Source organism: Mobula birostris, chromosome 12, assembly GCF_030028105.1.
Source record: "Mobula birostris isolate sMobBir1 chromosome 12, sMobBir1.hap1, whole genome shotgun sequence".
Lineage (NCBI taxonomy): Eukaryota > Metazoa > Chordata > Chondrichthyes > Myliobatiformes > Myliobatidae > Mobula > Mobula birostris.
This window is the reverse complement of record NC_092381.1, coordinates 72908303-72935164: the sequence shown is the minus strand read 5'-3', so window position 1 is coordinate 72935164 and position 26862 is coordinate 72908303. Positions and strand designations below refer to the sequence as shown.

Genomic DNA, 26862 nt, shown 5'->3' with positions numbered 1-26862 from the left:
CTGTACAGCAGTATCACCCCTCTTATGCTCTCATCTTTCCTGATGGCTTTGCAAAGGGTATTATACAGTACGCAACCCTGCCTGACCTCAGACTTGATGGGGAAGCTGTCCGTTTCTCACCCATTGATTTGTACTGCACTACAAATGGATCCAATTCTGATTCCCTCCCCAATTCCCATTTTGGAGAGTACATCCATCAGGTAAGTGTGCGATATGCTGTCAAAGACTTTCTCTTGGTCCAAGCTGACCAGGGAGAAATCCACCCCACCCCCCATCCTGCACACAGGCAATGGTGTCCCTAAACAACATGAGGTTGTCAAATATCTTCCTGCCAGGTACAGCACAGGGTAGATCATCCATCTCAGAACCGACTTTACCCTGTTGGTGAACGTGGTCTACATTCAACAGCAAAATGAGTCTCCAATTCCTGATATCATCCCTCTCCCATTTCTGCTTCTAGATGAGGGCAATGATGCCCTTCCTCATGGAGTCTGATATGCTGCCAACTAGAAGCATTTAATTGTACACTTCCAGCAGATCTGGACCTATCCAGTCCCACAGAGCCAAGTACAACTTAGCCAGTAAGCTGTCACTTCCAGGAGTTTTATTCGAGTCAAAGGAATGGATGGAGCCAGTCAGCTCCTCCTGCGTCAGTAGCTGGGTCCATACTCCCCGGCTTACTGTCATCTACACCTTCATGATGGATGACAGGAAGTTCTGAGAGGCTGTGGCCTTTCTGTAATATAGGCTGGCATAGAATGATCTGCAAATCCTCAATATGTTCACCTGTGAGGATGTGACTGAGCTGCTCTCTTCCTTAAAGGCTGTGGATCACAGATCCCAGTGAACCTTTTGGACAAAGAAATGTGAGCACATCTCATCCTGTTTCATGGCGCAGACCCTGGATCGGCAGATGATCTTGGAGGATTTGGTAGTGAATGAGGGGTTTTTAGGCAGGGTAAATACAAGGTGTTTTCCACTGAGGTTGGGTGGGACTACAACCAGAGGTCATGGGTTAAGGGTGAAAGGTGACAAGTTTAAGAGGAACATGAATGGAAAACTTCTTCACTCAGAGGGCTGTGAGAGTGTGGAATGAGCTGCCAGCACGTGGTGCATGCCGAGCTGGATTTCAATGTTTGAGAAGTTTGGGAGGCGGCAGTTTAATTGGTTTCAGCATGAACTAGATGGCAGAATAGTCTGTTTCTGTGCTGTACTTCTCTATGAATCTATGTAGGGCTGGGTTTGGCACCCTTTCACCTCTCGTAACTCCTCCCTCACATCATCCACCCCCCCCCCCCCCCGCCTTTGATTGCAGGAGTTGCTGCAACTGTCTGGAGTCTACACAGTTCGCTCTGACCCTGCCTTGCTTTCTGAACCCCGTTGCAGATGAAGAGCATCTTGATGCTTTCATTGGTGGCTTCCCACCAGTGAACAGGGGAATTAAAGAGGGATTTCAAGGTTGTTCAACCGGCATACTTCCTCTCTGGTTCCTTAATGTTCTCTGGGGTCGGCAGCTTGACCTTCAGCTTCCCCTGCCTGCTTCCGTAGACGACAGTAGGCTCGGAGGAGGCAGTGGTCAGAGAAGAAAACTGGCACGACGCCGGTGAACCTGACCCAAAGAGGAAGTCGACCCTCAAGCGGGCTGAGCCGTCTGATCGTGACCAGGTGGGTTGCGATGTGCTCCGCCGCAGAGATGCCATAGCGTTACGATTTGAACCGTTTCCGTCAGGAATCTGGAGGTGCTGCCGGCACTACGGGATCGTCCAGCCGCGTCGATGAGGCAGTTAAAGTCACCGGTCAGAATAACCGGCTGGGACGTCGCCAGCAGCGGGAGGGGTTGAGGGGCTCACTCCGCAGGGTGAGGCGTACACTTTAATTAGACGGAGCGGAGCGGACATTATTCTGCCTCGAGGAGACGCCCCCCAAAAACCGCTGACATGGGTGATTGAGCTGTTGCTTCCCCGTCGCCGGATCCCCGAGCAGGAAGCGCGACAATCATTGCCACCCCCACCCCCACCCCCACCCCCACCCCCACCCCCACCCCGCGACCAAACAGACAAACCTAGAAGCCACCATCGCCACCACCTCCGGTAGCCCGCACTCCTGAGGGAAAATCACATCAGCCTTGACTTTGACCAGGTACCATAAAGCGATGACACGTTGCACCGTTCTCTTCACACTACACACGTTCAAATGTGCCCATTTTATATCCATGGTATTACGATGAGCAATGTACTACACTTAACCGCGTGCTCTCGGTGGAGAATAGCCGCCGGCCCTTTCTCTTATTACCCGAAGCCGACTGCATTCAAACCTGCCGCCTCCATCTGCCGTTGGCATCCCGAGACGGCGGGCGGGGCGGAGCCGGGCGCCATCTGACCTTCGACCCCGGGCGCCTGCGCACTCACTCGTTGACCTGCGTGTGGCGGAGCTGTTCGCTCTCACCATACTTCGGCGTTGGCGGGCGGCTGCCTCTTCACAGAGCCCACCATGGGTGGCGTGGGGGCTGCTAATGGCATCGATGCGCCTCTGCCAGGAAGATGCGGGTATTTCGTGGCAAAGAAAAAGAGATACTGCAAAATGATCGTGGCAGAAGGGAAGCTGCTGTGTGGGGAACATGCGAATACAGCTTCAGACAACAACGTATGACGATTCTTCAGTAAAGTATTTAGAACAGTTTTTGCATTATCATCACAATAGAACATCTTGGGTTAGGAAGTGTGGTCAGGACGTATAAAGTTGGCTATAAATTACAAGCAACACACACAAAATGCTGGTGGAACGCAGAAGGCCGGGCAGCATCTATAGGAAAAAGTACAGTCAACGTTTCGGGTCGAGACCCTTCGTCAGAACCTGGTCATGTTTTAGACTGGGGTGGACAGCTATGCTTTTTGTCAACAATTCATCATATTTAGACTTTTTCGGCCTCTTTTTACATATTGATTCCAGTAATAAACACATGACTACGTGTGTACTTCAATTCAAACATAAAAGTGATATAATTAATTTGGTAGGGAAAGTGTACTCTTAAAACAGTAAAATGTGCAGGAAAGAAGCAATTCAACTGTAATTATTTGTGTATGTTTATATTCAGTGCTGTAATTTTTTAATAGTACCCTTAAGTATTAATTGTCTTTGATTCAGATGAAGGTTTTACATTACCTTTTCAAACAAATACAATTATGTTGATATGAAAAAAAACTTTTCCTTTAGAGCTCTATACTAAATGGATATTGTGGAGGGTTATAGGTTGCACTGGGTTGAGAAGTGGCAGACAGAGTCACCCTGGAAAAGTGTGAAGTGATTAGTTTTGGAAGGTAAAATTTGAAGGCAGAATACAAAGTATAATGGCAGGGTTCTTGTTGGTGTGGAGGAACAGAGGAATCTTAGGTCCACGTCCATTCCTCAAAGTTTCTGGATAAATTAACAGGTTTGCTAGGAAGGCACGTGGTGTGTTGGCCTTCATTAGTTGGAGGATTGAGTTTAAGAGCCCTGAGGTATTATTGCAACTTTATAAAACCCTGTTTAAACCACACTTAGAATATTATGTTCAGTTCTGGTTGTCTCATTATATGAAGGATCTAGAAGCTTTAGAAAGGGTGCAGAGGAGATTAACCAGGATGCTGCCTGGATTAGAGGGCATGTCTTAGTTTGAGCGAGCTAGGGCTTTTCTCTTTGGAACAAAGGAGGATGACGGGTGACTTGATAGAGGTTTACAAGATGTTAAGAGGCATAGATAGCCAGAGAGACCTTTTCCAAGGATGGAAATGGCCAATATGGGGGTGGGGGTGGGGGGGGGGGCGGAGAGCACAATTTTAAGGTGATTGGAGGGAAGTATGGGGGGGGAGATGTCATAGTTAAGTTCTTTATACGGAGGGTGCTGCTATCCCTGTGCCGCTTCCTACATTATAAACGGCTTAATTTGATGCTTTAGAAAGATGAAAATTAAACAAGTTGGTTCTGAATAGCAGCCAGAATAGTGTTGATGCTTTATTTCCTTCTAGAATGAAAACCAACGGAAAAGAATTCCGTGTCCTCTGGACCCAAAACAGTAAGTGTGGTACATTTCCCCATTTTTGTATTTATGCAAATACACTGGACATTTTTGTAGCCTTATACTGGACAGCATTATTTCAGATCTTGAAAGCAACTGCACAGTTCCCTCCTAGTCATGCACTCTCCTCAGATGTATCATTCCTCCCCAAGGTTCCCTGCATTGGTGTTTTTTTTTACAGATGTATGGACCAACCATTGCTCTGAGCAGGTATTTTTACACAGCTGTGTGGCACTTTAGATGTTTTTTTGTAATAAGCACATCAAACAAATACAAACCACATCTCACAACACAAGTAAAAATGTCAGACAGTAAAAAAAAAACAAAAATAAAATGTCTTGACTAGACGGTGTTTGCATTCAGCAAGGCATCAATTTATTAAGAGTGAGCTACTGACTGGCCGGCTGGTGGCGCAGTGGCATCAGCGCTGTACTTCGGAGCGAAGGCGCCCGAGTTCGAATCCAAGTCGGCCCCCCCCCCCCCCCCGACCATGCTTTCCATCTGTGCGGGGTTGAGTGTCGAGCTAGCCACTGGGCCTCGTAAAAAAACAAGGGTTGAGTCAGGACCATTCATATCGTGACCCGGTTAATCTGAAAGGAGACCAATCCTAACACTATGCGCCAAACAAGAATGGCTGACTGTCTAGTGCAACACGCTAGGAGGAGGAGCTACTGACTTTCATCCTGTGTTTATTGTTATAACTTGTAACAATGTTACGACTTGAAATACGGACAATATAAATACGTTGAAGTTCTGAAATGTTTCAAAGTAAAGGTTGTGGTATGTTTATTATTTTGAAAATTTATGGATTGTATTCATTAACACAATTACAGGGTATTTCACAATTATATTAACATAGATTTTAAAATTATATCAATACTATATAAAGAAAATTCCAGCTGCGAGGCAACAAAGACTATGTGCACAGGAGCATTTCAACTTAGACAGAACAGTGCTCTTCTCTGTATCTTAAATCCCTAATTTCCTTATCCTATAATGCTGTTGGACTACCTTACCAAGGACTGCAGCAGTTCAAGAAAGCATGTTGCCACTACCTTCAAAGGCATATAAACACTGGCCTTGCTAATGATGTTCAGCTGTTGATAAACAAGGATAAAAGGACTTTTGCATCAGCTTCATGATCAAATTAATGTGTTATATTGTTACATTTTTATCTACAATGACTACTCCAGAGTCTTTTGGAGATGACCACAAATGCATCCATTGGTACTGTTTTAGAATAAAGGATTTATTGGCCTTAAGTCCCTTTAATTTCCCAAGTGCCTTCTCCTAATAATTGTTAAATTCCTTCAACACACATAAAAAATGCTGGTGGAATGCAGCAGGTCAGGCAGCATCTATAGGAAGAGGTACAGTCGACGTTTCGGGCCGAGACTCTTCATCAGGACTAACTGAAAGAAGAGATAGTAAGAGATTTGAGAGGGGAGGGGGAGATACGAAATGATAGGAGAAGACAGGAGGGGGAGGGATGGAGCTAAGAGCTGGAAAGTTGATTGGTAAAAGGGATACGAGGCTGGAGAAGGGAGAGGATCATGGGATGGGAGGCTTAGGGAGAAAGAAAGGGGGAGGGAAGCCCAGAGGATGGGCAAGGAGTATAGTGAGAGAGACAGAGGGAGAAAAAAGGAAAAGAAAAATAAAAATAATGAATAAATAAGGGATGGGGTACGAAGGGGAGATGGGGCATTACGGAAGTTAGAGAAGTCAGTGTTCATGCCATCAGGTTGGAGGCTACCCAGATGGAATATAAGGTGTTGTTCCTCCAACCTGAGTGTGGCTTCATCTGGGCAATAGAGGAGGCCGTGGATAAACATATCAGAATGGGAGTACTTTTGACACTTAATTCTGTATTTCGAGAACTCAGAAATATAAGTGTTCCTTTAATTGCTCAGTCATTTCCTGCTTTCCCCATTACAAATTCTCTTGTCATTGTTTATATGAGTTCCACATTCTTACCTGGCCTTTTACATTGTTGTAAAGCTCAGGTTTTAAAAAAGATTATTTCTAGTTCACTTTAATATTCTGTACTCTCTATCAATTGTTAAGAATACACATCATAGTCTATTCCTTAGCCTTATTAGTCATAACTGATTTCTTCCATTGATCATATTTCTCTAAGTATAGTAATTAGGGATTGTCATTTCTTTAAATTTTTGCTATTGTTTACCATTTGATTGAATTTGTCACTTTCCTCAGTAAACATTCTTCAAATCTATTTTTTGCCAAGTGGCAAGTAACATTTGCACTTGTACAAGTCCTAGAAATGACCGTGTCTAACAGAAATATTCATTAGAGATATCGGCATCAGATCCCCCATCCAGAACCCTGACCAAAATCCAAAAAGAACCAGCCACACAAATACTGTATCAACAAGAGCAGGCCTGAAACTAGATATCTGGATGTGAATAAACACTTCAATCATTCAGGCCATGTGGAAATGACAGACAGGAAAAGACCAGCTGATCAGTCAAGTCTGCCCCACTTATACAACCTTGTATAAGAAATACAATTTTTTTTTTATCCTTGCCGGTTTTACATTACTGTCTGTGTCCAGATGGATATCTTACTGTGAAAGCAGTTTGTCTTCCTCACTGCGTTTCCTATTACTTCCCTAGGAATGGGATTCATAATTTTTATGATGAATTCTTCTTATAGTTCTAAGGGAACCATTATCTACATATTAGACTTCAAATCCATATAATATTTTGATGCTACAGTAGTCTTATGTGCTAGTGTATTTGGTGAAGGGAATTTCCATAGGTTTAGTGGAGAGAAGAGAAAGAAAAATCTTGGACATTTTGTTGTTTATTTGTCTAATACATGTAAAGTTCAAAGCAAAAGATTCAAGATGGGTTTTGCTGCTTGCCCACAGTGTTCAAGGACAACAACCTTGGGAAGTCGATTGGTGAAAGAGAAAAAGGGCTGGAAAAGAGCACCAGAGAGAGGTGATGGGCAGATAGATAGATGAGGTGAGAGTGGGAAATGGGAATAGTGAAGGAGAAGGGAGGGGTGATCACAATTACTAGAAGTTCAAGAAATTTATGTTTATGCCATCAGTTTGGAGACTACCCAGACGGAATACAAAGTGTTGCTCCTCCTACCCAAGTGTGGCCTTATTGTGGCAGTAGAGGAGGAGGCCATGCCCCCCCCCCAGCCCTTTATCTCTTTCACCAATTGACTTCCCAGCTCTTTACTTCACCCCGACTCCTCTTCTGGTTTCACCTGTCACCTTCTACCTTCCTCTCCTTCCCTCCACCTTTTTACTCTAACTTCTTATCTCACTTTTCCAGCCTTGATGAAGAGTCTCAGCCAGAAACCTTTACTGTTTACTCTTCTCCATAGATGCTGCCTGGCCTGCTGAGTTCCTCCAGTATTTTGTGTGTATTAAAATATTTTTATTTTAATACACGCAAATACACTGAAAGGTTCATTTTACTTGTAGGCCAAGTCAAATCCCATGCCTGTAGTAGTCTTCTTCTGTTACCTTTCAGTCATTGTCTTTTCAAAAATTAGCAAGATGAGAAAGATAAATATTGATCTGTTTGTAATTGAAGTAAGGTTCTTAATAATCTAATGTCAAACTACAACATTTTTTTCTAGTACAGTTGATAAAGATAAATTAGAAACGCATCTGAAAAAATGTAATTCAAGAGAAAAACCAAAACCTGTAAGTTGTTATTTTTCTTCTTTTCTGCATGAAATACTATTAAATTTTATTTTCAAAAACTGTATAAAATTTGCAATGTTCATTTAAGCATTAATATTTTTAAATAGTTGTGACATAAAGTGTTCACTTGTTAGTTTTATTGTGTCACTAAAAAATCAGAGTATTGCCACACTGAAACTATACACTTACAACAGGCTCTATAGTCTTTAAATTAGTAGGTTACAACTGAAGTATGTTGGAAAATATACACAAATTAACTAAATGTTTGATTATTAAAACCAAAATCTTGTGGAAATGCAAATGTTAGTTCCAGAGAATGAACTGTACTTCCGTTTCTCCAGATCAATCATGAAGAAATTTTGAGTGGCTAAAATTGTTCTGTCAGTCAAGGAAGGTAATGAGGAATCTGCAGACTATTGAGTCTCATATCAGTATAGGGAAGCGATTCAGATCGATTCTTAGGGATAGGATTTATGAGTATTTAGAAAACCGTGATCTAATTGGGGACAGACAGCTGGTCAAGTTATGTCTTACTAATTTGTTTGAGTTTTCTAAGGAAGTGATTCTCTGTAGATTTTAGCAAGGTGTTTGACAGGTCCATCATGGTAGGCTCATCCAGAAGATTAAGATGCATGGGTGTAATGTTGAATCGGGTTCCCGGGTCCAGAAAGTGAGATAGGAAATACACTGACTTCGAATAGGTATTTTTGCCATTTATTTACAAACAGTAAAAATTTGACCAAACATTCATGTTCCCCAAGTTATAGACACTACAAAGCTGAATATTCAACAAACATACTTAGCTAAAAGCGTGCACAGAGCATACCTTCCCAATGGTCATGTGCATCGCTTGCCTTAAACAAAAGAAGTGAGGCATAACCTCCCACATATGCTTCCTATATACCCAAGTTATTTGAAACTGGACACCAGGCAGCTATCCAATGGGAAAAGCACCTGCAGTTTCTAAACTAACCAATCACGACAAGTGACTTTTGACAATCAGAATAAGGCATGGCCTCCACAGGACACTGGGAAACATGGTAACTTGGCCACTTAGATTCGGAATTGACTTGGCATAGAAGACAGGGTAGTAGTTGATGGGACTATTCTGGGTAGGTGTCTGTGACCAGTGGCATTCTGCAGAGGTCTGTACTGGGACCTCTGCTATTTATGATCTGATTGAAAATGTGGATGGTTGGGTTAGTAAGTTTGCAGATGATGCAAAGATTGGTGGTGGTGTGGATAGCGTAAAAGATTGCCAAAGAATATAGCAGGATATAGGCCAATTGGACATGTGACAGAGAAATGGCAGATGGAGTTTAAGCTAAATGTTAGGTGTTGCTCTTTGGGAGATCAAATATAAAGTGACGGTACACTATTAACGGTGAGACCCTTAACATTGTTGGGGTACAGAGCGATCCTGGGTCCAGGTCCATAGCCCCCTGAAATTGGCTGCACAGGTTGATGGGGGATAAAAAAAAAAAAGGTCTATGGCATGCTTGCCTTTATTTGTTGAAATATTGAGTTCAGGAATCAGGAAGTTGCGTTGCAGCTTTATAAAACTCTAGTTAGGGCCACATCTGGAATATTGCATTCTTTTCTGCCCTATCTTAGGATGGACGCGGAACCTTTGGAGTAGGTACAGAAGACGTTTACCAGGATGCTGTATGGATTAGTAAACCTGTGCTATAAAGAGAGATTAGGCAAATTTGGGTTGTTTTTTCTGGAACAGCAGGGACTGAGAGAGACCTGAAAGAAGTTTATAAGATTGAGAGGCATAAATAGACAGCTGGTATCTTTATCCCAGGGTCAAAGTGCCTAATACTAGAGGACATACATTTAAGGTGAAAGGGCACAAGTTCAAAGGAAATCGGTAGAGCAAAAGTTTTTTTTTACACAGAGTCTTGGGTGTCTGGAATGATCTGCCAGGGGTGGTGGTGGCAAATATGGCAGGGGTGTTTAAGAGGGTTTTAGACAGGCACATTGATGTGTAGAGAATGGAGGAATATGGACGTTGTTGGCAAAATGGATTAGTTTAGTTAGGCATTTAACTCATTTAATAAGTTCAGCAGACCATCATGAACTACAGTGCCTGTTCCTGTGCTGTACTGTTCAACGTTTTTATGTTAAAAATTGAACATGGATCAGTTTAATGTTCTATTTTCATTTTTAAGTAGATTCTCATTAGTGTGGATCGTGACATGAAAATGTTTGTTACAATGGTGAGCTACAAAGTATTTTGCAAATAGATAATAGGTAGGTAGTGAAGGGTTGTAGCAAATTGGAGTTCAGGTACAGATCAACTTTGATTCAATGGATGACCATTTTTAATTTCTTGTCAGAAAAGGTTCTTGATGTTTCTAATTATATGCATGATCAATAAGCTTGAAAGAAACAAATAATTTCTGTATTTTCTCATTTCAGATTTATTATAGTAAAGGTATCAATGGGGGCTATGAGGATTCAGTAGAGGGGACCAAACAGGTATAGCTTTCTGTTCTGTGAAAATCAATAAAATATTGCCTATATGATAAAATTAGTTTTTCAGCAAAGCAACTTATTCTATTTCTCAATATTATTTCAAGGTTTCTATTTGTGCTTTGTCCAAAGGAGAATTGGAGAAAATGATCAGAAAGTTGCTAAAAGTAACCAACAGTAAGTAAGATATAGAACAAAAGAAAAAATTATCTAACTCTCATAGGGGTGATGAGAAAAGTTAAATGCAAGACAAAAGTAGATTAACAGAATTTTCACAATACTGTATGTACCTTTTGTTTAAAATACTATTTGAAGCCTTTGTGAACATTGTCCTTTCATGTAATGGGATACGGTATTGGAGTGTGTTTTGGTATTTGAACAATCAATGGGTTATTAGTTGTAATGAAATATAATAAAACTCTTAATCTGTACATTGAACATTGTGCTCTGGGCACAACATCGAGTTTTTAGAAAAAAGTAACTGTGCCAATAAACTAAAATTGCATCAGTCTATTTTCATAATTATATGCTTAAAGAATCCTAAAAAGGTGTATAAATCTGGTCAATATTGTATGTAAATTAATTTATTCACCTGTACCAGATTCCTAGCATATGATGATAAGACCACAGTAAATACAATAAAGTAAATTTATCAATCCTACTTTCCGAGTTGTGAGGTATAAAGAGTGTTACAATACCGTGATGAAAATTTTGGTAAAAGTGAAGTCAGTGTCATTCAAGGTGAACCTAGTCCAATAATTAGTCATAACTCACACAAAGAAAGACGCAATTGTTTAATCATAGAAGTAGTATATAAACGTCACTGATTTTTTTAGCCCATAAAAAAAAGTTTCCTCACTATTGATTCCATTGTTCTCTCTGATTGTATGATAAATTAAACTGTACCTGTTTCATAGCCCTGTTTAAGGACTATTCTTTATATTACATCATACACCACAACATTACCCATCAACATCCCTGCCTCATTCTACGTGCTGCTGAAAGTCTCAACTATGCTTTTATTATTGTTGGTCTCTAATTTTCTACTTCTCATAAATTTCTTTTTTCTAAATAGTATGAAGTCCAACACTGCCATTACTTCATTAAATCCACGAAATGTCTTGCTTCTCTCGTGTGCTTTTAGATCATGCCTACATAAACAAATTGGAGCAAAATCTGACATTTGTACTTGCAGGCAGATTTACTGTGTTGATGGAAATGACATTGAAAATGTCCCAATTTTATGGTATAAGTGTAATCCATAGTTAGAGACCAATGGCAAATTTCAGATCTACAAAACCAAGTCTGAAGCATACTGAATAGCTTAATCAATTGCACGATAAAATGTAATGACTCCCAGTTTCTAATGCATTAAGTTTAAAATTTTTATTGTGTTCTAATTCTTACAGGGTCTGGAATATTTATGTAGGGTTCTCTAGCACACAACTCCTGTTGCTCTATCTTCCTCCAGCTGTGGCTGTCTTGCACCAAAACTGCTCTGTGCCTTCAAATATACAAGCCAATAACTCTGAAATTTTCCTCTTCATTTCCCCCCTACTCCTTCAACAAGACTCTATTTAATATGTCCCACTTACTGAGCTTTTAATCATCCTACCTACATCTCCTTTAATATCAGTTTCCTTTATTACACTTCTTTTTAAAAAGTGGAAGGAAAAATGTGGTTGATTTTTAACTCCTCTTTGAAATGGGCCAGCAAGCCCCTCAGCATTATCATATGCTCTACATTTAAGCAAAAAATAAAATTGGATGGCACTGAATTCAGCAAAGCAAAGTTACTTTCAACCCAGTTGAATTTTCCTCATGAACATCTAGGCACTGGTGTGTAAATTGTGAGAACTGTCCTACAGATTAATCACACAGCAATCTGCTACTGTCATACTCAAAAGAATCATACTTTACCGATAATAAGTCTGACTTTCCCAACAGTCCACAACAGGATAGTTCAGCTAGAGGTGATGTTATGATGACTTATGAAGACTTTAAGCCCTATCCTATATGTAAAAGTTTGTAAATAGCCATGAGTACTCCCATGAAAGGGAGTTGTACTGTAACCATCCGATCTCCAAAGACTAGTTCATTTCCCTGTTTGTTCTTCGTGGTGAGTTTAATTGCCAACTATTTGAATAGTAGACCCCCCACCCCAAACCAAGGAGAAGATGCTTCCTGCTAACAAAATAGTTTAAAATGCAGTTTATTTATTTTCAGTGATACACATTTAAATCCCAAAAAATTCTTAAAACACATTTAAGACAGAGGATTTTTATCTTATAAAATACTTACAAATTACAAACCATTTCTAAAACACGAAAGATTTCCAAACCTCAAGTACAGTTCCTACAAGCTACGATGCAGATGAACTAGTTGACCATTGCAGAAATTGAAGGTAGAAGAATAAACACTAGTTCATCCCGTGCTTCTTCTATGCTTCTTGATATTCCTTACCCCATTTCTAACAAACCTGAACTGCTGTGTACATTTATACTAATTCTTTGCATCTTTGGTGACTTGACACGCAGTATTCTTTCAGGTACCTTTTAACACAATGATGTAAAAGCATGGATACACAGATCCCAGTTACTCACAATTAATGCTGTGAAGCTAACTTTCCTGAGATCATAAACCTACCAACTTATTAATACATCAGTTAATTATACGCTTAGTGATTGTCTCCATCTGGTCTACAAGTTTCCTTGAAGTAAGCAGCTTTCCCAGCATTGTATGTGTTGAAACAACCCAGTTAAATAATCCAGGGTCTTATATTGCACCTCTTCTGCAATAAGACAGATGCTGTGAACCAGCATCCTGCTTGCTACAGGCAGTACATCTATTTGCAATTTGCATGCTGAGTTTTTTTTTCAATTTTAAGTTGATATTGCTTCCATTTACATTTTAAAAACTGAAGACTGGTGACAGTTTATGGCCAGAAGCTAAACAATCAATATTAGTTGGAAGTTTTAACACAACTGTTTGATCTTTACAAGTAGCAGCTGAATGTACTTCTGCATAGAGGAAATTCATTCTAGAAGTAAGCAGAGGAAATCTGTCCTAGCTGGATTACAGTAATGCAGTTAGAGGAAGTTGTTCTAAATTATTAAAGGCTCCATCAAGGCATAGTGTACTTTGGTCTGTTCATGGAAAATGCAATTGTGATTTTCATTAGGGTTCTTTGCATGTTGTGAAAGCTTGACAATAAGATGGGCACATTTTTTAACTTTAAGTAAAACTATTTGTAATTCATATTTTTATAATGTTTTTCTTAATTATCTTTAGATTTGGATTTTCAGCTAACTGATCGAACATCAACCCATAGAGCATTTGAGGAAGCTCTGAATGATCCAAAAAATGGAGACTATGCCTTTAAGCATTTGAAGCAGAAGGTAGGATGTGGAGATGAATGATTTGAATTAAAAACTCAAGTGTATATGTATGTGCTTGGGTGGTGTGTAACTTGTAAGTTCAACCATGGAAGTTGCTAATTGTGCTACAACCAATACAACAATTATTGGTTACATAAAACAAGCAACAAGTATTGCAAATGAGGGAGACGTCTCCTGCATTTTCATCGGACACACAAGTCATTTGGAGACTATCAGTAAAATCTTGAACTGTACTGAGCAAGCCTGTTGTCTCATTGTATTAAAGTTATTCCAACCTTGAATAAATATTAATCCTTAGAGTTAAAAAAGAAATGACATACACAGGAATTGTATTAATCTGTTTACTCCTTCTGGTTTGTTCTGCCATTTATTGAAATCATAGTTGATCAATAATCAGAATCAAGTTTAATATCATCGGCATATGTCGTGAAATTTATTGACTTTGTGGCAGCAGTGCCATGCAATACATAATAATAGAGACAAAATAAGCAGTGCAAAACAGAAGTTGAAAAGTAGTGAGGTAATATTCATGGGTTCAGTATCCATTCAGAAATCAGATGGCAGAGGGGAAGAAGCTGTTCCTGAAGCATTGGGTGTGTGCCTTCATGCTCCTGTACCTCTTTCCTGATGGTAGCAATGGGAACAAGGCATGGCTTGGGTGATGGGGTTCCTTAATGATGGACACTGCCTTTTTAAGGTATCGCTCCTTAAAGATGTCTTTGATACTACGGAGTCTAGTGCCCATGATGGTGCTAACTAAGTGTACAACTTCCTGCAGCTTACTTCATTCCTGTGTAGTAGCACCCCCCCACCCCCATCCTCATACCAGACAGTGATCCAGCCAGTTAGAATGCTCTCCACAGTACAACTGCAGCTGCTTTATGTATAACATGGTATAACTGCTTTATGTGTTTTCTCTCGTATATCTTATAACATTTTCAGTACAGGTGTCCCCCGCATTTCGAATGTTAGCTTTATGAAACCTCACTGTTACAAAAGATCTACATTAGTTACCTGTTTTAGCTAACAGAAGGTGTTTTCACTGTTACAAAAAAAGGCAGCGCGCGAGAAAAGGTAGCGTGTGAAAAAAGGCAGCGCGTGCCCCGAGCAGCCGCTCTCCCCTGGATTTGGAACGCCATTCTCGCCAGCATTGCTTAAACACATGCCTGTGAGCAGCCGTTTGCAAAATGAGTTCTAAGGTATCAGAAAAGCCTAAAAGAGCTCATAAGGGTGTTACACTTACCGTAAAACTAGACATAATTAAGCGTTTCGATCGTGGTGAACGAAGTAAGGACAAAGTGAGTTCGACTTGTGGAAGTTGACAAAGATGATGTTGAAGAGGTTTGGCATCTCATGACCAAGAACTGATAGGTGAAGAGCTGATGCAATTGGAAGAGGAAAGGTTAACAATCGAAACCGAATGTAGTGGTGAACGGACCGAAAGTGAAGTCGTCCAGGAACTGAACGTGATGCAACTGCGTGAGATTTTCGCTGCAATGATAAAGTACGACTTTAATTTTGAAAGGGTACGTCAGTTTAGGGCATATTTACAAAATGGTTTGAGTGCTTACAAAGAACTGTATGGTAGAAAAATGCACGGGGCTAGCGGTCAAGCAAGCCTTCAGCAGGCGACGAACCTCGACCTTCGACATCGAGACAGGCAGACGTAGAAGAAGATGACCTGCCTGCCCTGATCGACAATGAGGTGACATCCCAGTGTCCCACCATCCCAACCCCTGGGCTGCGGACAGATGCAAATTCGCGGAGAATGCAGTGGTAGCCGGAACGCACCCAGCACATCTTTAAGAAAAAAGCTGAAATAAACAAGCTAATTAATTAGGTGCCGCCCGGCATGTAAATGATCAGATCAGAGCTGATTGTGGATTGCATTGCCTCTGATCTGGGCCGACATTTACGTGCCGGGCAGCACCTAATTAATTAGCTTGTTTATTTCGGCTTTTTTCTTAAAGATGTGCTGGGTGCATCCCGGCTACCGCTGTACCCCTGCATGCTTTGTGGATCAGTATCAGTTTGCTGCCCAGAGGGTGGGGGCCACTGCACCACCCCAACTTCCGACAGCTCAGCCTAACACACCATCATCAGTGTGCTCGATGTCTTCCTGATTCCCGTAAGTGATACTACACTGTACATACATGATTTCTACTTTATATCGGCTGTGTATTTTTAGGTGTTATTTGGTATGATTTGGCAGCTTCATAGCTTAAAGGTTACTGGAGAGCACTTGCGCCGTGTTTTTGCCGACAGCGCTAGCGTGAGATTTTCGCTACGGAGAACAGCGCAGGCAGTGATTGTAGAGAAGTATTTCTACTTTATATAGGTGCTGTATTTATCATATCATTCCTGCTTTTACTATATGTTACTGTTATTTTCGGTTATATGTGTTATTTGGCATGATTTGGTAGGTTATCTTTGGGTCTGCAAACGCTCATGAATTTTTTCCATATAAATAAATGCTAATTGCTTCTTCACTTTACGACCTTCCGGCTTACGAACCGTTTCATGGGGACACTCTACCTTCGGATGAGGGGAGAAACCTGTAGTCAACTGTGATTTTTCATATGGGACATTTACCACCCTTAAAATGTAGAAATGTAACTTTAAATATGGTTCTACCTGTTTGGTTGTACTCTTCAAAATTCCCTAATTGGTGGAAATATTTTATTTCAAAAAAATAGTTAGCTACTATTTTGTCAATTTTCTTCAAATTCATTTGTGATTTTCTATATTAACAGTAACCCTGGTTTGTATAATCTTTGCGTATATTGAAATCCATTTACCAAAGATTGACCATTTACAGTATTTGTATCTCTGATTTTCTGCTTTATTTATTTATAAATGGCAAACAGAGATACATGGCTCTATCCCATCATCTTTGCCTCAACTATATGATATAGGACCCTTAACAGCAGTTTACAGCTGTCAAGTTTGCTGTGTACTGTTTTGGTCCCCATGTAATAGGAAAAACATAGTTAATCTGGAAAGAGAGTTGAAAAGATCTATGAGGATATTACCAGACCTAGAGAGCCTGAGTTATAAGGAGAGGATGGCCAGGCCAGATCTATTCCTTGGAGCATAGGAGAATGAGAGGTAGCCTTATAGAGACTTATAAAATTATTAGGGGCATAGATAAGGTCTATGCCCCTAAGCCCTTTGACTGGTAGCAGTCAAAACATTTAAGGCGTAGAGATTTTGGGGTGAGATGAGAAAGTTTTGAAAGAGACTTGAGAGACAACTTTTTCGTGCAGAGGGTGGTCACTAGATGGAACGAGCTGCCAGAGAATGTGGTTGAGGCAGGTACAATAGTATCATTTAAGAAACACTTGGATGTGTACTGTACATGCAGGAGCGAAGCTTGTATGGATGTAAGCTGCTGACATGAAATTGGGACTAGCTAGCTAAGCACCATGGTGGGCATGGACTCATTGGGCCTAAGTGCCGGTAACCATGCCATATTGCTCCATGACTGACAGAGGGATCTTAACATCCAATTTCATAGCTCCATGAAAGTGGCTGCACGAGTTGATGGCATATTTGCCTTTAATAGTCAAGGCATTGAGGTTAAGAGTTGGGAAGTTACATTACATTAACATACAGAGAGGCTTTGAGGAAAGAGAAGCAGAATAAACGGTGTAAAGACAGGAAGGTAGAAGGGCTGAAATGTGTGTACCTCAATGCAAGAAGCATCAGGAACAAAGGTGATGAACTGAGAGCTTGGATACATACATGGAATTATGATGTAGTGGCCATTACAGAGACTTGGCTGGCACCAGGGCAGGAATGGACTCTCAATATTCCTGGATTTCAGTGCTTTAAAAGGGATAGAGAGGGCGGAAAAAGGGGAGGAGGGGTGGCATTACTGGTCAGGGATACCATTACAGCTACAGAAAGGGTGGGTAATGTAGCAGGATCCTCTTTTGAGTCAATATAGGTGGAAGTCAGGAACAGGAAGGGAGCAGTTACTCTACTGGGGGTATTCTGTAGGCCCCCTGGTAGCAGCAGAGATACAGAGGAGCAGATTGGGAGGCAGATTTTGGAAAGGTGCAAAAATAACAGGGTTGTTATCATGGGTGACTTTAACTTCCCTAATATTGATTGGCACCTGATTAGTTCCAAGGGTTTAGATGGGGCAGAATTTGTTAAGTGTGTCCAGGATGGATTCCTGTCACAGTATGTGGACAGGCCGACCAGGGGGAATGCCATACTAGATCTAGTATTAGGTAATGAACCGGGTCAGGTCACAGATCTCTCAGTGGGTGAGCATCTGGGGGACAGTGACCACCGCTCCCTGGCCTTTATAATTATCATGGAAAAGGATAGAATCAAAGAGGACAGGAAAATTTTTAATTGGAGAAAGGCAAATTATGAGGCTATAAGGCTAGAACTTGCGGGTGTGAATTGGGATGATGTTTTTGCAGGGAAATGTACTATGGACATGTGGTCGATGTTTAGAGATCTCTTGTGGGATGTAAGGGATAAATTTGTCCCGGCGAGGAAGATAAAGAATGGTAGGGTGAAGGAACCATGGGTGACAAGTGAGGTGGAAAATCTAGTCAGGAGGAAGAAGGCAGCATACATGAGGTTTAGGAAGCAAGGATCAGCTGGGTCTATTGAGGAATATAGGGAGGCAAGAAAGGAGCTTAAGGAGCTGAGAAGTGCAAGAAGGGGGCATGAGAAGGCTTTGGCGAGTAGGGTAAAGGAAAACCCCAAGGCATTCTTCAATTATGTGAAGAAAAAAAGGATGACAGGAGTGAAGGTAGGACCCATTAGAGATAAAGGTGGGAAGATGTGCCTGGAGGCTGTGGAAGTGAACGAGGTCCTCAATGAATACTTATCTTCGGTATTCACCAATGAGAGGGAACTTGATGATGGTGAGGACAATATGAGTGAGGTTGATGTTCTGGAGCATGCTGATATTAAGGGAGAGGAGGTGTTGGAGTTGTTAAAATACATTAGGACAGATAAGTCCCCGGGGCCTGATGGAATATTCCCCAGGCTGCTCCACAAGGCGAGAGAAGAGATTGCTGAGCCTCTGGCTAGGATCTTTATGCCCTCGTTGTCCACGGGAATGGTACCGGAGGATTGGAGGGAGGCGAATGTTGTTCCCTTGTTCAAAAACGGTAGTAGGGATAGTCCGGGTAATTATAGACCAGTGAGCCTTACGTCTGTGGTGGGAAAGCTGTTGGAAAAGATTCTTAGAGATAGGATCTATAGGCATTTAGAAAATCATGGTCTGATCAGGGACAGTCAGCATGGCTTTGTGAAGGGCAGACCGTGTCTAACAAGCCTGATAGAGTTCTTTGAGGAGGTGACCAGGCATATAGATGAGGGTAGTGCAGTGGATGTGATCTATATGGATTTTAGTAAGGCATTTGACAAGGTTCCACACGGTAGGCTTATTCAGAAAGTTAGAAGGCATGGGATCCAGGGAAATTTGGCCAGATGGATTCAGAATTGGCCTGTAGAAAGCAGAGGGTGGTGGTGGTGGAGGGAGTACATTCAGATTGGAGGATTGTGACTAGTGGTGTCCCACAAGGATCTGTTCTGGGACCTCTACTTTTCGTGATTTTTATTAACGACCTGGATGTGGGGGTAGAAGGGTGGGTTGGCAAGTTTGCAGACGACACAAAGGTTGGTGGTGTTGTAGATAGTGTAGAGGATTGTCAAAGATTGCAGAGAGACATTGATAGGATGCAGAAGTGGGCTGAGAAGTGGCAGATGGAGTTCAACCCGGAGAAGTGTGAGGTGGTACACTTTGGAAGGACAAACTCCAAGGCAGAGTACAAAGTAAATGGCAGGATACTTGGTAGTGTGGAGGAGCAGAGGGATCTCGGGGTACATGTCCACAGATCCCTGAAAGTTGCCTCACAGGTGGTTAGGGTAGTTAAGAAAGCTTATGGGGTGTTAGCTTTCATAAGTCGAGGGATAGAGTTTAAGAGTCGCGATGTAGTGATGCAGCTCTATAGAACTCTGGTTAGACCACACTTGGAGTATTGTGTCCAGTTCCGGTCACCTCGCTATAGGAAGGATGTGGAAGCATTGGAAAGGGTACAGAGGAGATTTACCAGGATGCTGCCTGGTTTAGAAAGTATGCATTATGATCAGAGATTAAGGGAGCTAGGGCTTTACTCTTTGGAGAGAAGGAGGATGAGAGGCGACATGATAGAGGTGTACAAGATAATAAGAGGAATAGATAGAGTGGATAGCCAGTGCCTCTTCCCCAGGGCACCACTGCTCAATACAAGAGGACATGGCTTTAAGGTAAGGGGTGGGAAGTTCAAGGGGGATATTAGAGGAAGGTTTTTTACTCAGAGTGGTTGGTGCATGGAATGCACTGCCTGAGTCAGTGGTGGAGGCAGATACACTAGTGAAGTTTAAGAGACTACTAGACAGGTATATGGAGGAATCTAAGGTGGGAGCTTATATGGGAGGCAGGGTTTGAGGGTCGGCACAACATTGTGGGCCGAAGGGCCTGTACTGTGCTGTACTATTCTATGTTCTATGTTCTAAGGTCCAAATCTCTCAGAGGTCTTGCATTTTAAGGTAAGGGGGGAAAGTTCAAAGGATATGTCTGGGACATGTTTTTTATATTTACACAGAACAGTGGATGCCTGGAATGCTCTGCCAGGGGTGGTGGTGGAGGTGGAGGCAGATATGACAGGCATTTAAGAGGCTCTTAGGCATATGAATATGCAGAAAATGGTGGGATATGGACTATGTGCATTTAGAAGCAATTGGGTGTCATTAGATAAATTAGTTCAGCACTATATCATGGGTCAAAGAGCCTATCCCTGTGCTGTGCTGTCCTGTGTTCCAACTAGTTACATCCTGCTACTTGAAGTACTTGCTGTAACTTCTATCCCTTTATCAGCTTCCTAACTGATTCAGTAATTTCCTCCTCAACCTCATGAAATTCAACTTTAGATAACAATCACTCAAGAAGGTCTTTATGAATTATCTTCTGGAAGTCCCTATAATCCATATTTCATTTGTTACTTCTAAAATCTTGGAAAAGATTCATAATGCATTTCTGCTTTTGTATAGAATTATCTGAAACTCTTACCAATTGAACATTGTCAGCAGTTCATCCACCTCATGGTAAAAATTGTTGTCATTTCCCCAAAACAGATGTTGTGTTGACATCTAATTTCATGGGTTGCTTTCACTCACTTGCTTAAAAAAAGAGCAATGTGCAATTTTCCAAACGGGGAAAAAAAACAATGGCTTACCACACCGTTACTTATCATTTGGGTAATATTAATTATCTCCCAGAAAAGTTTATTGCTATTGTAAATAGCATTTCTGTTATAACTCTGATAGGTGTTAGCTAATGTCAGAAACTGGACCTTGTGCATAATGCCAAACTATTAACTAAATAAAGCATCTGAGCCATATGTAATAGAAATGATTAACTTTTTAAAGTTTTTGATTGTGTTGTTAACCCATACAGTACTGGATATATTATTCTAGGCTTCCCTTGCTGGTAATTTGGAAAGACTGGGCTTGCTGGGATCAAACAGATGTTATGTGGAGTTCGGTGCTGGTCGAGGAAAGTTGTCTCATTGGATAGATCTTGCTTTGCAAGGTTCTGATAATGTTCACTTCCTCCTTGTGGAAAGGGCCACTACTCGTTTCAAGGTAATAGTTTTCTAGAATTAGATAAGAAATAGTGATGATCTTCTACAAAAGTTCTAAAGTTCTTTGAATAAATATGGTATTTTCTTTTAAAGGTAGATGGTAAGCACAGGCATCAAGGCTCAACATTTGAGCGGCTTCATATTGACATAGAAGATCTCAACCTAAGTAATTGCTGTTTCAATTTTACACACATGCATAGAATGTATTTTTCTTTTGTTAAAATATAATAAATTTTGTTTAATAATAGTAACATCATTGCAGGTAATGTGCCACTTCTAGCAAGTGAAAAGTTGCCAGTGGTTGGAATTGGCAAGCATTTGTGTGGAGCTGCAACAGGTATGAATGGCTTTAAAATAAATACAAATGTCAAAAAAAAGTAAACATTTATTGTTTATCAGTATGAGGCACCTTTTTAAATTTGTGCTTTGAAAAGTTAAGGTGATAAATATTGAGGTTAATGCTGACTTTTAGGATGGTGCCCTCTAGTGATGTCCCAAGGCCAGTAATTATTGTTTATTAAGTTGTTCCTTTCTGTGCATTGGATGGCAACCTTGCTGTTTCTTCAGCGTTTTTTGTCTGTTTTTACAAGGCTACGTTGCTAGTTCGATGTTCAACCCAATACGAATGGAAAGTATGCAAGGAGTCGGCCAATTTAAACCCAGGACCATTTGCCTCGAAGTCCAGTGTGGATGCCGCTACATCACTGGCTAACCACGTTTATTAAGCGATCATCCTAAATTAAGATATAACAATGAATCAGGAGAAACTTAACAATTATGCTCAAAATTTCATTCAATATTACAAATGTACAGGACTAATTTAGTATCAAAATATATCATGATCCTGAAACTTCCAAATTACGAAATTATAGAGTGAAAGTCATACAGTACTGAAATTGCAAGGGTAAAAAAACGCTGATGGGAGTTATGTACAGGCCTCCGAACAGTAGCTACAATAGGAGACAAAGAAGACATGTAAAATGGGCAATGTAACAGTGTTCATGGGGGATTTCAGTATGCAGGTAGATTGTGAAAATCAGGTTGGTGCTGGATCCCAAGAGAAGGGATTTGTAGATGCCTATGAGATGTTTTTTTTAAGATGAGCTTGTGGTGGAGTAGTCCACTAGGGAAAAGGCATTTCTGAATTAGCTATGTGTAATTAACTAAATTTGATTAGGGAGTTTAAGGTAAAGGAGCCCTTAGGAGGCAGTGATCATAATATGATAGCATTCACCCAACAGTTGTAAGAGGGAGAATTAAAATCAGATGTATCGGTATTGCAGTGGAGTAAAGGGAATTACAGAGGTGTTAGAGGGGAGTTAGTTGGCCAGGGTTGATTGGAAAAGTACACTTGCATGGATGATGGTAGAGAACAATGATTTGAGTTTCTGGGAGTAATTTGGAAGATGCAAGATTGGTTCATTCCAAAGAAGAATAAGCATTCTAAAAGGAATGGCTGATAAGGGAAGTCAAAGACAACATAAAAGGAAATGAGGCATATAATATAGCAAAAATTAGTAGAAAGCTGGAGGATTGGAAGCTTTTAAAAACCAACAGAAGGCAAAAAGAGCAGTAAGGACTGAAAAGATGAAATATGAAGGGAAACTAGCCAATAGTGTAAAAGAGGATGCTAGCAAGTAAAAGAGAGACAAGAGTGGACATTATACTGCTGGAAAATGATGCTGGAGAGGTAATAATGGGGAACAAAGAAGTGGCAGATGAACTAAGTATTTTGTGTCAAGCTTTACTGTGAAAGGCTACCAGCAACATTTCAGAAATTTGAGAGTGCCAGCGAACAGAAGGAAGGGGGGCAGAAGAAAGAAAATTATAGGCCAGTTCGCCTGACTCCAGTGATTGGCATGATGTTAAAGCCCATTATTAAGGATAAGATGTCGGCATACTCAGAGTTATTTGATAAAGTAGGCCAAAGTCAGCATGGTTTCTTTAAGGAGAAATCTTGCCTGACAAATCTATTGGAATTATTTGAGGAAATAATAGGCAGGATGTGCAAAGGAGAGTGGGTGGATGTTGTTTACTTGGATTTTCAGAAGGCCTTTTACAGAGTACCGCACATGAGGCTGCTAAACAAGATAAGAGCCGTTGGTATTACTGGAAAAATACTAGCACGTATAGAAATTTGGCTGACTGGCAAGAGGCAAAGAGTGGGAATAAAGGAGGCCTTTTCTGATTGGCTGCCAGTGACAAGTGCTGTTCCACCTCTTTTCGTGTCATTTGTCAATGATTTGGATGATGGAATTGATGGTTTTCTGGCTAAGTTTGCATATCAACTGTCAATAAGCTTCAAGACCTTGGCCTTCTGGAATTGGATCCTCGGATTTCCTCACTTGCAGACCCCTGTCAGTTCGGATTGGTAACAACGTCTTCTCCACAATCTCCATCAGCAGAGGAGCACCACCAGGTTGTGTTCTTAGCCTCCTGCTCTACTTATTTTACACTTACGACTCTGTAGCTAAGCACAGCTCCAATGCCATTTAAGTTTGCTGAAAACACCACTGTTGTTGGTTGAATCAAAGGTGGTGATGAATCAGCATATAGGAGGAAGATTGAAAATCTGGCTAAGCAGTGCCACAATGATGACCTCTTACTCAATGTCAGCATGACTAAGCATAGGATTATTGACTTCAGTAGGAAGAGACCAAAGGTCCATGAGCCAGTCCTTATTGGGAGATCAGAGGTGGAGAGCGTCAGCAACTTTAAAATGCCTCAGTGTTATAATTTCAGAGGACCAGTCCTTGGCCCAGCACATACATACAATTATGAAGAAAGCACAGCAGCGCCTGCACCTCCTTAAAAATTTGCGAAGATTTCCATGACATCTAAAACTTGTGCGGTGGAGAGTATATTGACTGGCTGCATCATAGCCTGGTATGAAAACACCAATGCTCTTGAATGTAAAATCCTACAAAAGGTAGAGGATTATTGTGTACAGTTCTGGTCACCTAACTATAGGAAGGATATCAGTAAGATTGAAAGAGTGCAGAAAAGATTTACTAGGATTGCCAGGTCTTCAGCAGTTGAGTTACAGGGAAAGATTGAACAGGTTAGGACGTTATTCCTTGGAGCGTAGAAGAATGAGGGCAGATTTGATAAGAGGTTTACAAAATTATGAGGGGTATAGACAGAGTAAATGCGAATAGGCTTTTTCCACTTAGATTAGGAGAGATAAATATGAGAGGACATGGCTTTAGGGTGAAAGGGGAAAAGTTTAGGGGGAACTTCTTCACTCAGAGAGTGGTAGGAGTGTGGAACGAGCTGCTATCTGACGTAAATGTGGGCTGACTCTTAAGTTTTAAGAATAAATTGAATAGATACGTGGATGGGAGAGGTCTGGAGGGTTATGGGCTGGGTGCAGGTCAATGGGACTAGCGGAATAAAGTTTCGGTACAGACTAGAAGGGCTGAATGGCCTGTTTTCTGTGCTGTAGTGTTCTAGGATAAGGCCAGTCCATCAGAGGTACAGCTCTCCCCACCACTGAGCACATCTCCATGGAGCATTGTTGCAGGAAAACAGCATCTGTCATCAGGGACCCCCACCGCTTGTGTCATGCTCTTTTCTCACTGTTGCCATCAGGAAAATAAGAGCCTCAGGACTCAAGCCACCAGGTTCAGGAGTAGTTATTACCCCTGATCCATCAGGTTCTTGAACCAGAGGGGATAACTTTACTTGACCCAAAACTGACTCACTTTCATGGTCCCTTCATCTCATGTTCTCGATATTTATTTACTATTATTTATCTACTTTTGTATTTGCAGTTTGTTGTCTTTTGCACACTGGTTGTCTGCCCTGTTGGTGTCGTAGTTCATTGATTCTATTATGTTTATTGGATTTATTAAGTATGCCCACAAGAAAATAAATCTCAGGGTTGTATATTACAACACACAGGGGACTGTCTTGTCTCCCTTTCTCTTTACCATTTACACCTCAGACTTCAACTACTGCACAGAGTCTTGTCATCTTCAGAAGTTTTCAGATGACTCTGCCATAATTGGATGCATCAGCTAGGGAGGTGAGGCTGAGTACAGGGCTATGGGTGTGAGCAGAATTATCTGTAGCTTAATGTGAAAAAGACTAAGGAGCTGGTGGTAGACCTGAGGAGAGCTAAGGTACCGCTGACCCCTGTTTCCATCCAGGGGATCAGTGTGGACATGGTGGAGGATTACAAATACCTAGGGATACGAATTGACAATAAACTGGACTGGTCAAAGAACACTGAGGCTGTCTACAAGAAGGGTCAGAGCCGTCTCTATTTCCTGAGGGTCCCTTAACATCTGCTGGACGGTGCTGAGGATGTTCTACGAGTCTGTGGTGGCCAGTGCTATCATGTTTGCTGTTGTGTGCTGGGGCAGCAGGCTGAGGGTGGCAGACACCAACAGAATCAACAAACTCATTCGTAAGGCCAGTGATGTTGTGGGGATGGAACTGGACTCTCTCACGGTGGTGTCTGAAAAGAGGATGCTGTCCAAGTTGCATGCCATCTTGGACAATGTCTCCCATCCACTACATAATGTACTGGGTGGGCACAGGAGTACATTAAGCCAGAGACTCATTCCACTGAGATGCAGCACTGAGCGTTATGGGAAGTCATTCCTGCCTGTGGCCATCAAACTTTACAACTCCTCCCTTGGAGGGTCAGACATTCTGAGCCGATAGGCTGGTCCTGGACTTATTTCATAATTTACGTATTACTATTTAACTATTTATGGTTCTATTACTATTTATTATTTATGGAGCAACTGTAACGAAAACCAATTTCCCCCGGGATTAATAAAGTATGACTATTTGATACTAAATTTACTTCAAACTTTCAGTCTGCAGAAGAAGTGGCAGATGAAATACACAGTAGGGAAGTGTATGGTCATACACTTTGGTGAAAGGAATAAAGCATAGACTGTTTTCTAAATGGGGAATGGCCTAATTTTGCTCCCATGTTTTATAAGCCCTCAATCCACGATGTTCAGGCCAACCATTTTTCTCCTCCACATTAGTCCATTTGCCCACATTAGGTCCATATTGTGTTGCCTATTTAAGTGCCTGTCTAAATGTCTCTTAAGTATCATGATTATATCCTACTCTACCACCTCCTCTGGAAGAAAGTTCCAGATATCAATACTGTGTTTCTCCATAAAGGCATTTTCTTGATGTGTATGGCCAATCAAGACTTTTTGCATCTGACAACTGTCTGTTAAGCTATCAAGACTCCAAGTAGGAGTTGGGGTCAGCTATCATATCATGTGCCCTTCTGGACACCTCTAACAGTCTTTAACAAGTCACACATTCTTTTAAAATGTCTTTGATAACCAGAGAGATTATGAAAATTATTACAAAAGTTATACCTTAAGTATAATATAAAATTAATTTAAAACATCTTTTTCCACATGGAGAGTCAAGCAACGGAACAGATGGTGAGAACGTATCAAACATTCACACATCTGCTGATGGCTAAGATACAAAGGTCTTGAGTCAGCAGTTCCTCAGCTATAAATCAGCAAAATTCTGGTCACTTGTGTATTTTCTTGCATGTGTAATTAGATGGTGAAAAAGCAAAGTGAAGCTTTAAAAATGAAACGTGTT

At 41.1% G+C, this 26862-nt stretch overlaps 1 protein-coding gene across 2 annotated transcripts in view; it reads left to right on the top strand.

Annotated features, from left to right (window-relative positions):
* The first annotated feature begins 2421 nt into the window (after window positions 1-2421).
* The window catches only part of trmt13 (tRNA methyltransferase 13 homolog), a 33492-nt gene continuing 9051 nt past the window's right edge, over window positions 2422-26862 (top strand). The window contains exons 1-9 of one of the 2 annotated variants that reach the window (XM_072274111.1): window positions 2422-2643; window positions 4005-4051; window positions 7673-7739; window positions 10164-10223; window positions 10325-10394; window positions 13509-13615; window positions 21104-21271; window positions 21364-21436; window positions 21533-21607. In XM_072274111.1, coding sequence (XP_072130212.1) covers window positions 2491-2643; window positions 4005-4051; window positions 7673-7739; window positions 10164-10223; window positions 10325-10394; window positions 13509-13615; window positions 21104-21271; window positions 21364-21436; window positions 21533-21607 — 820 coding nt within the window. In that variant the 5' untranslated portion in view covers window positions 2422-2490. The remainder of the gene's footprint in view (window positions 2644-4004; window positions 4052-7672; window positions 7740-10163; window positions 10224-10324; window positions 10395-13508; window positions 13616-21103; window positions 21272-21363; window positions 21437-21532; window positions 21608-26862) is intronic. The other variant, XM_072274112.1, reaches the window with a different exon arrangement.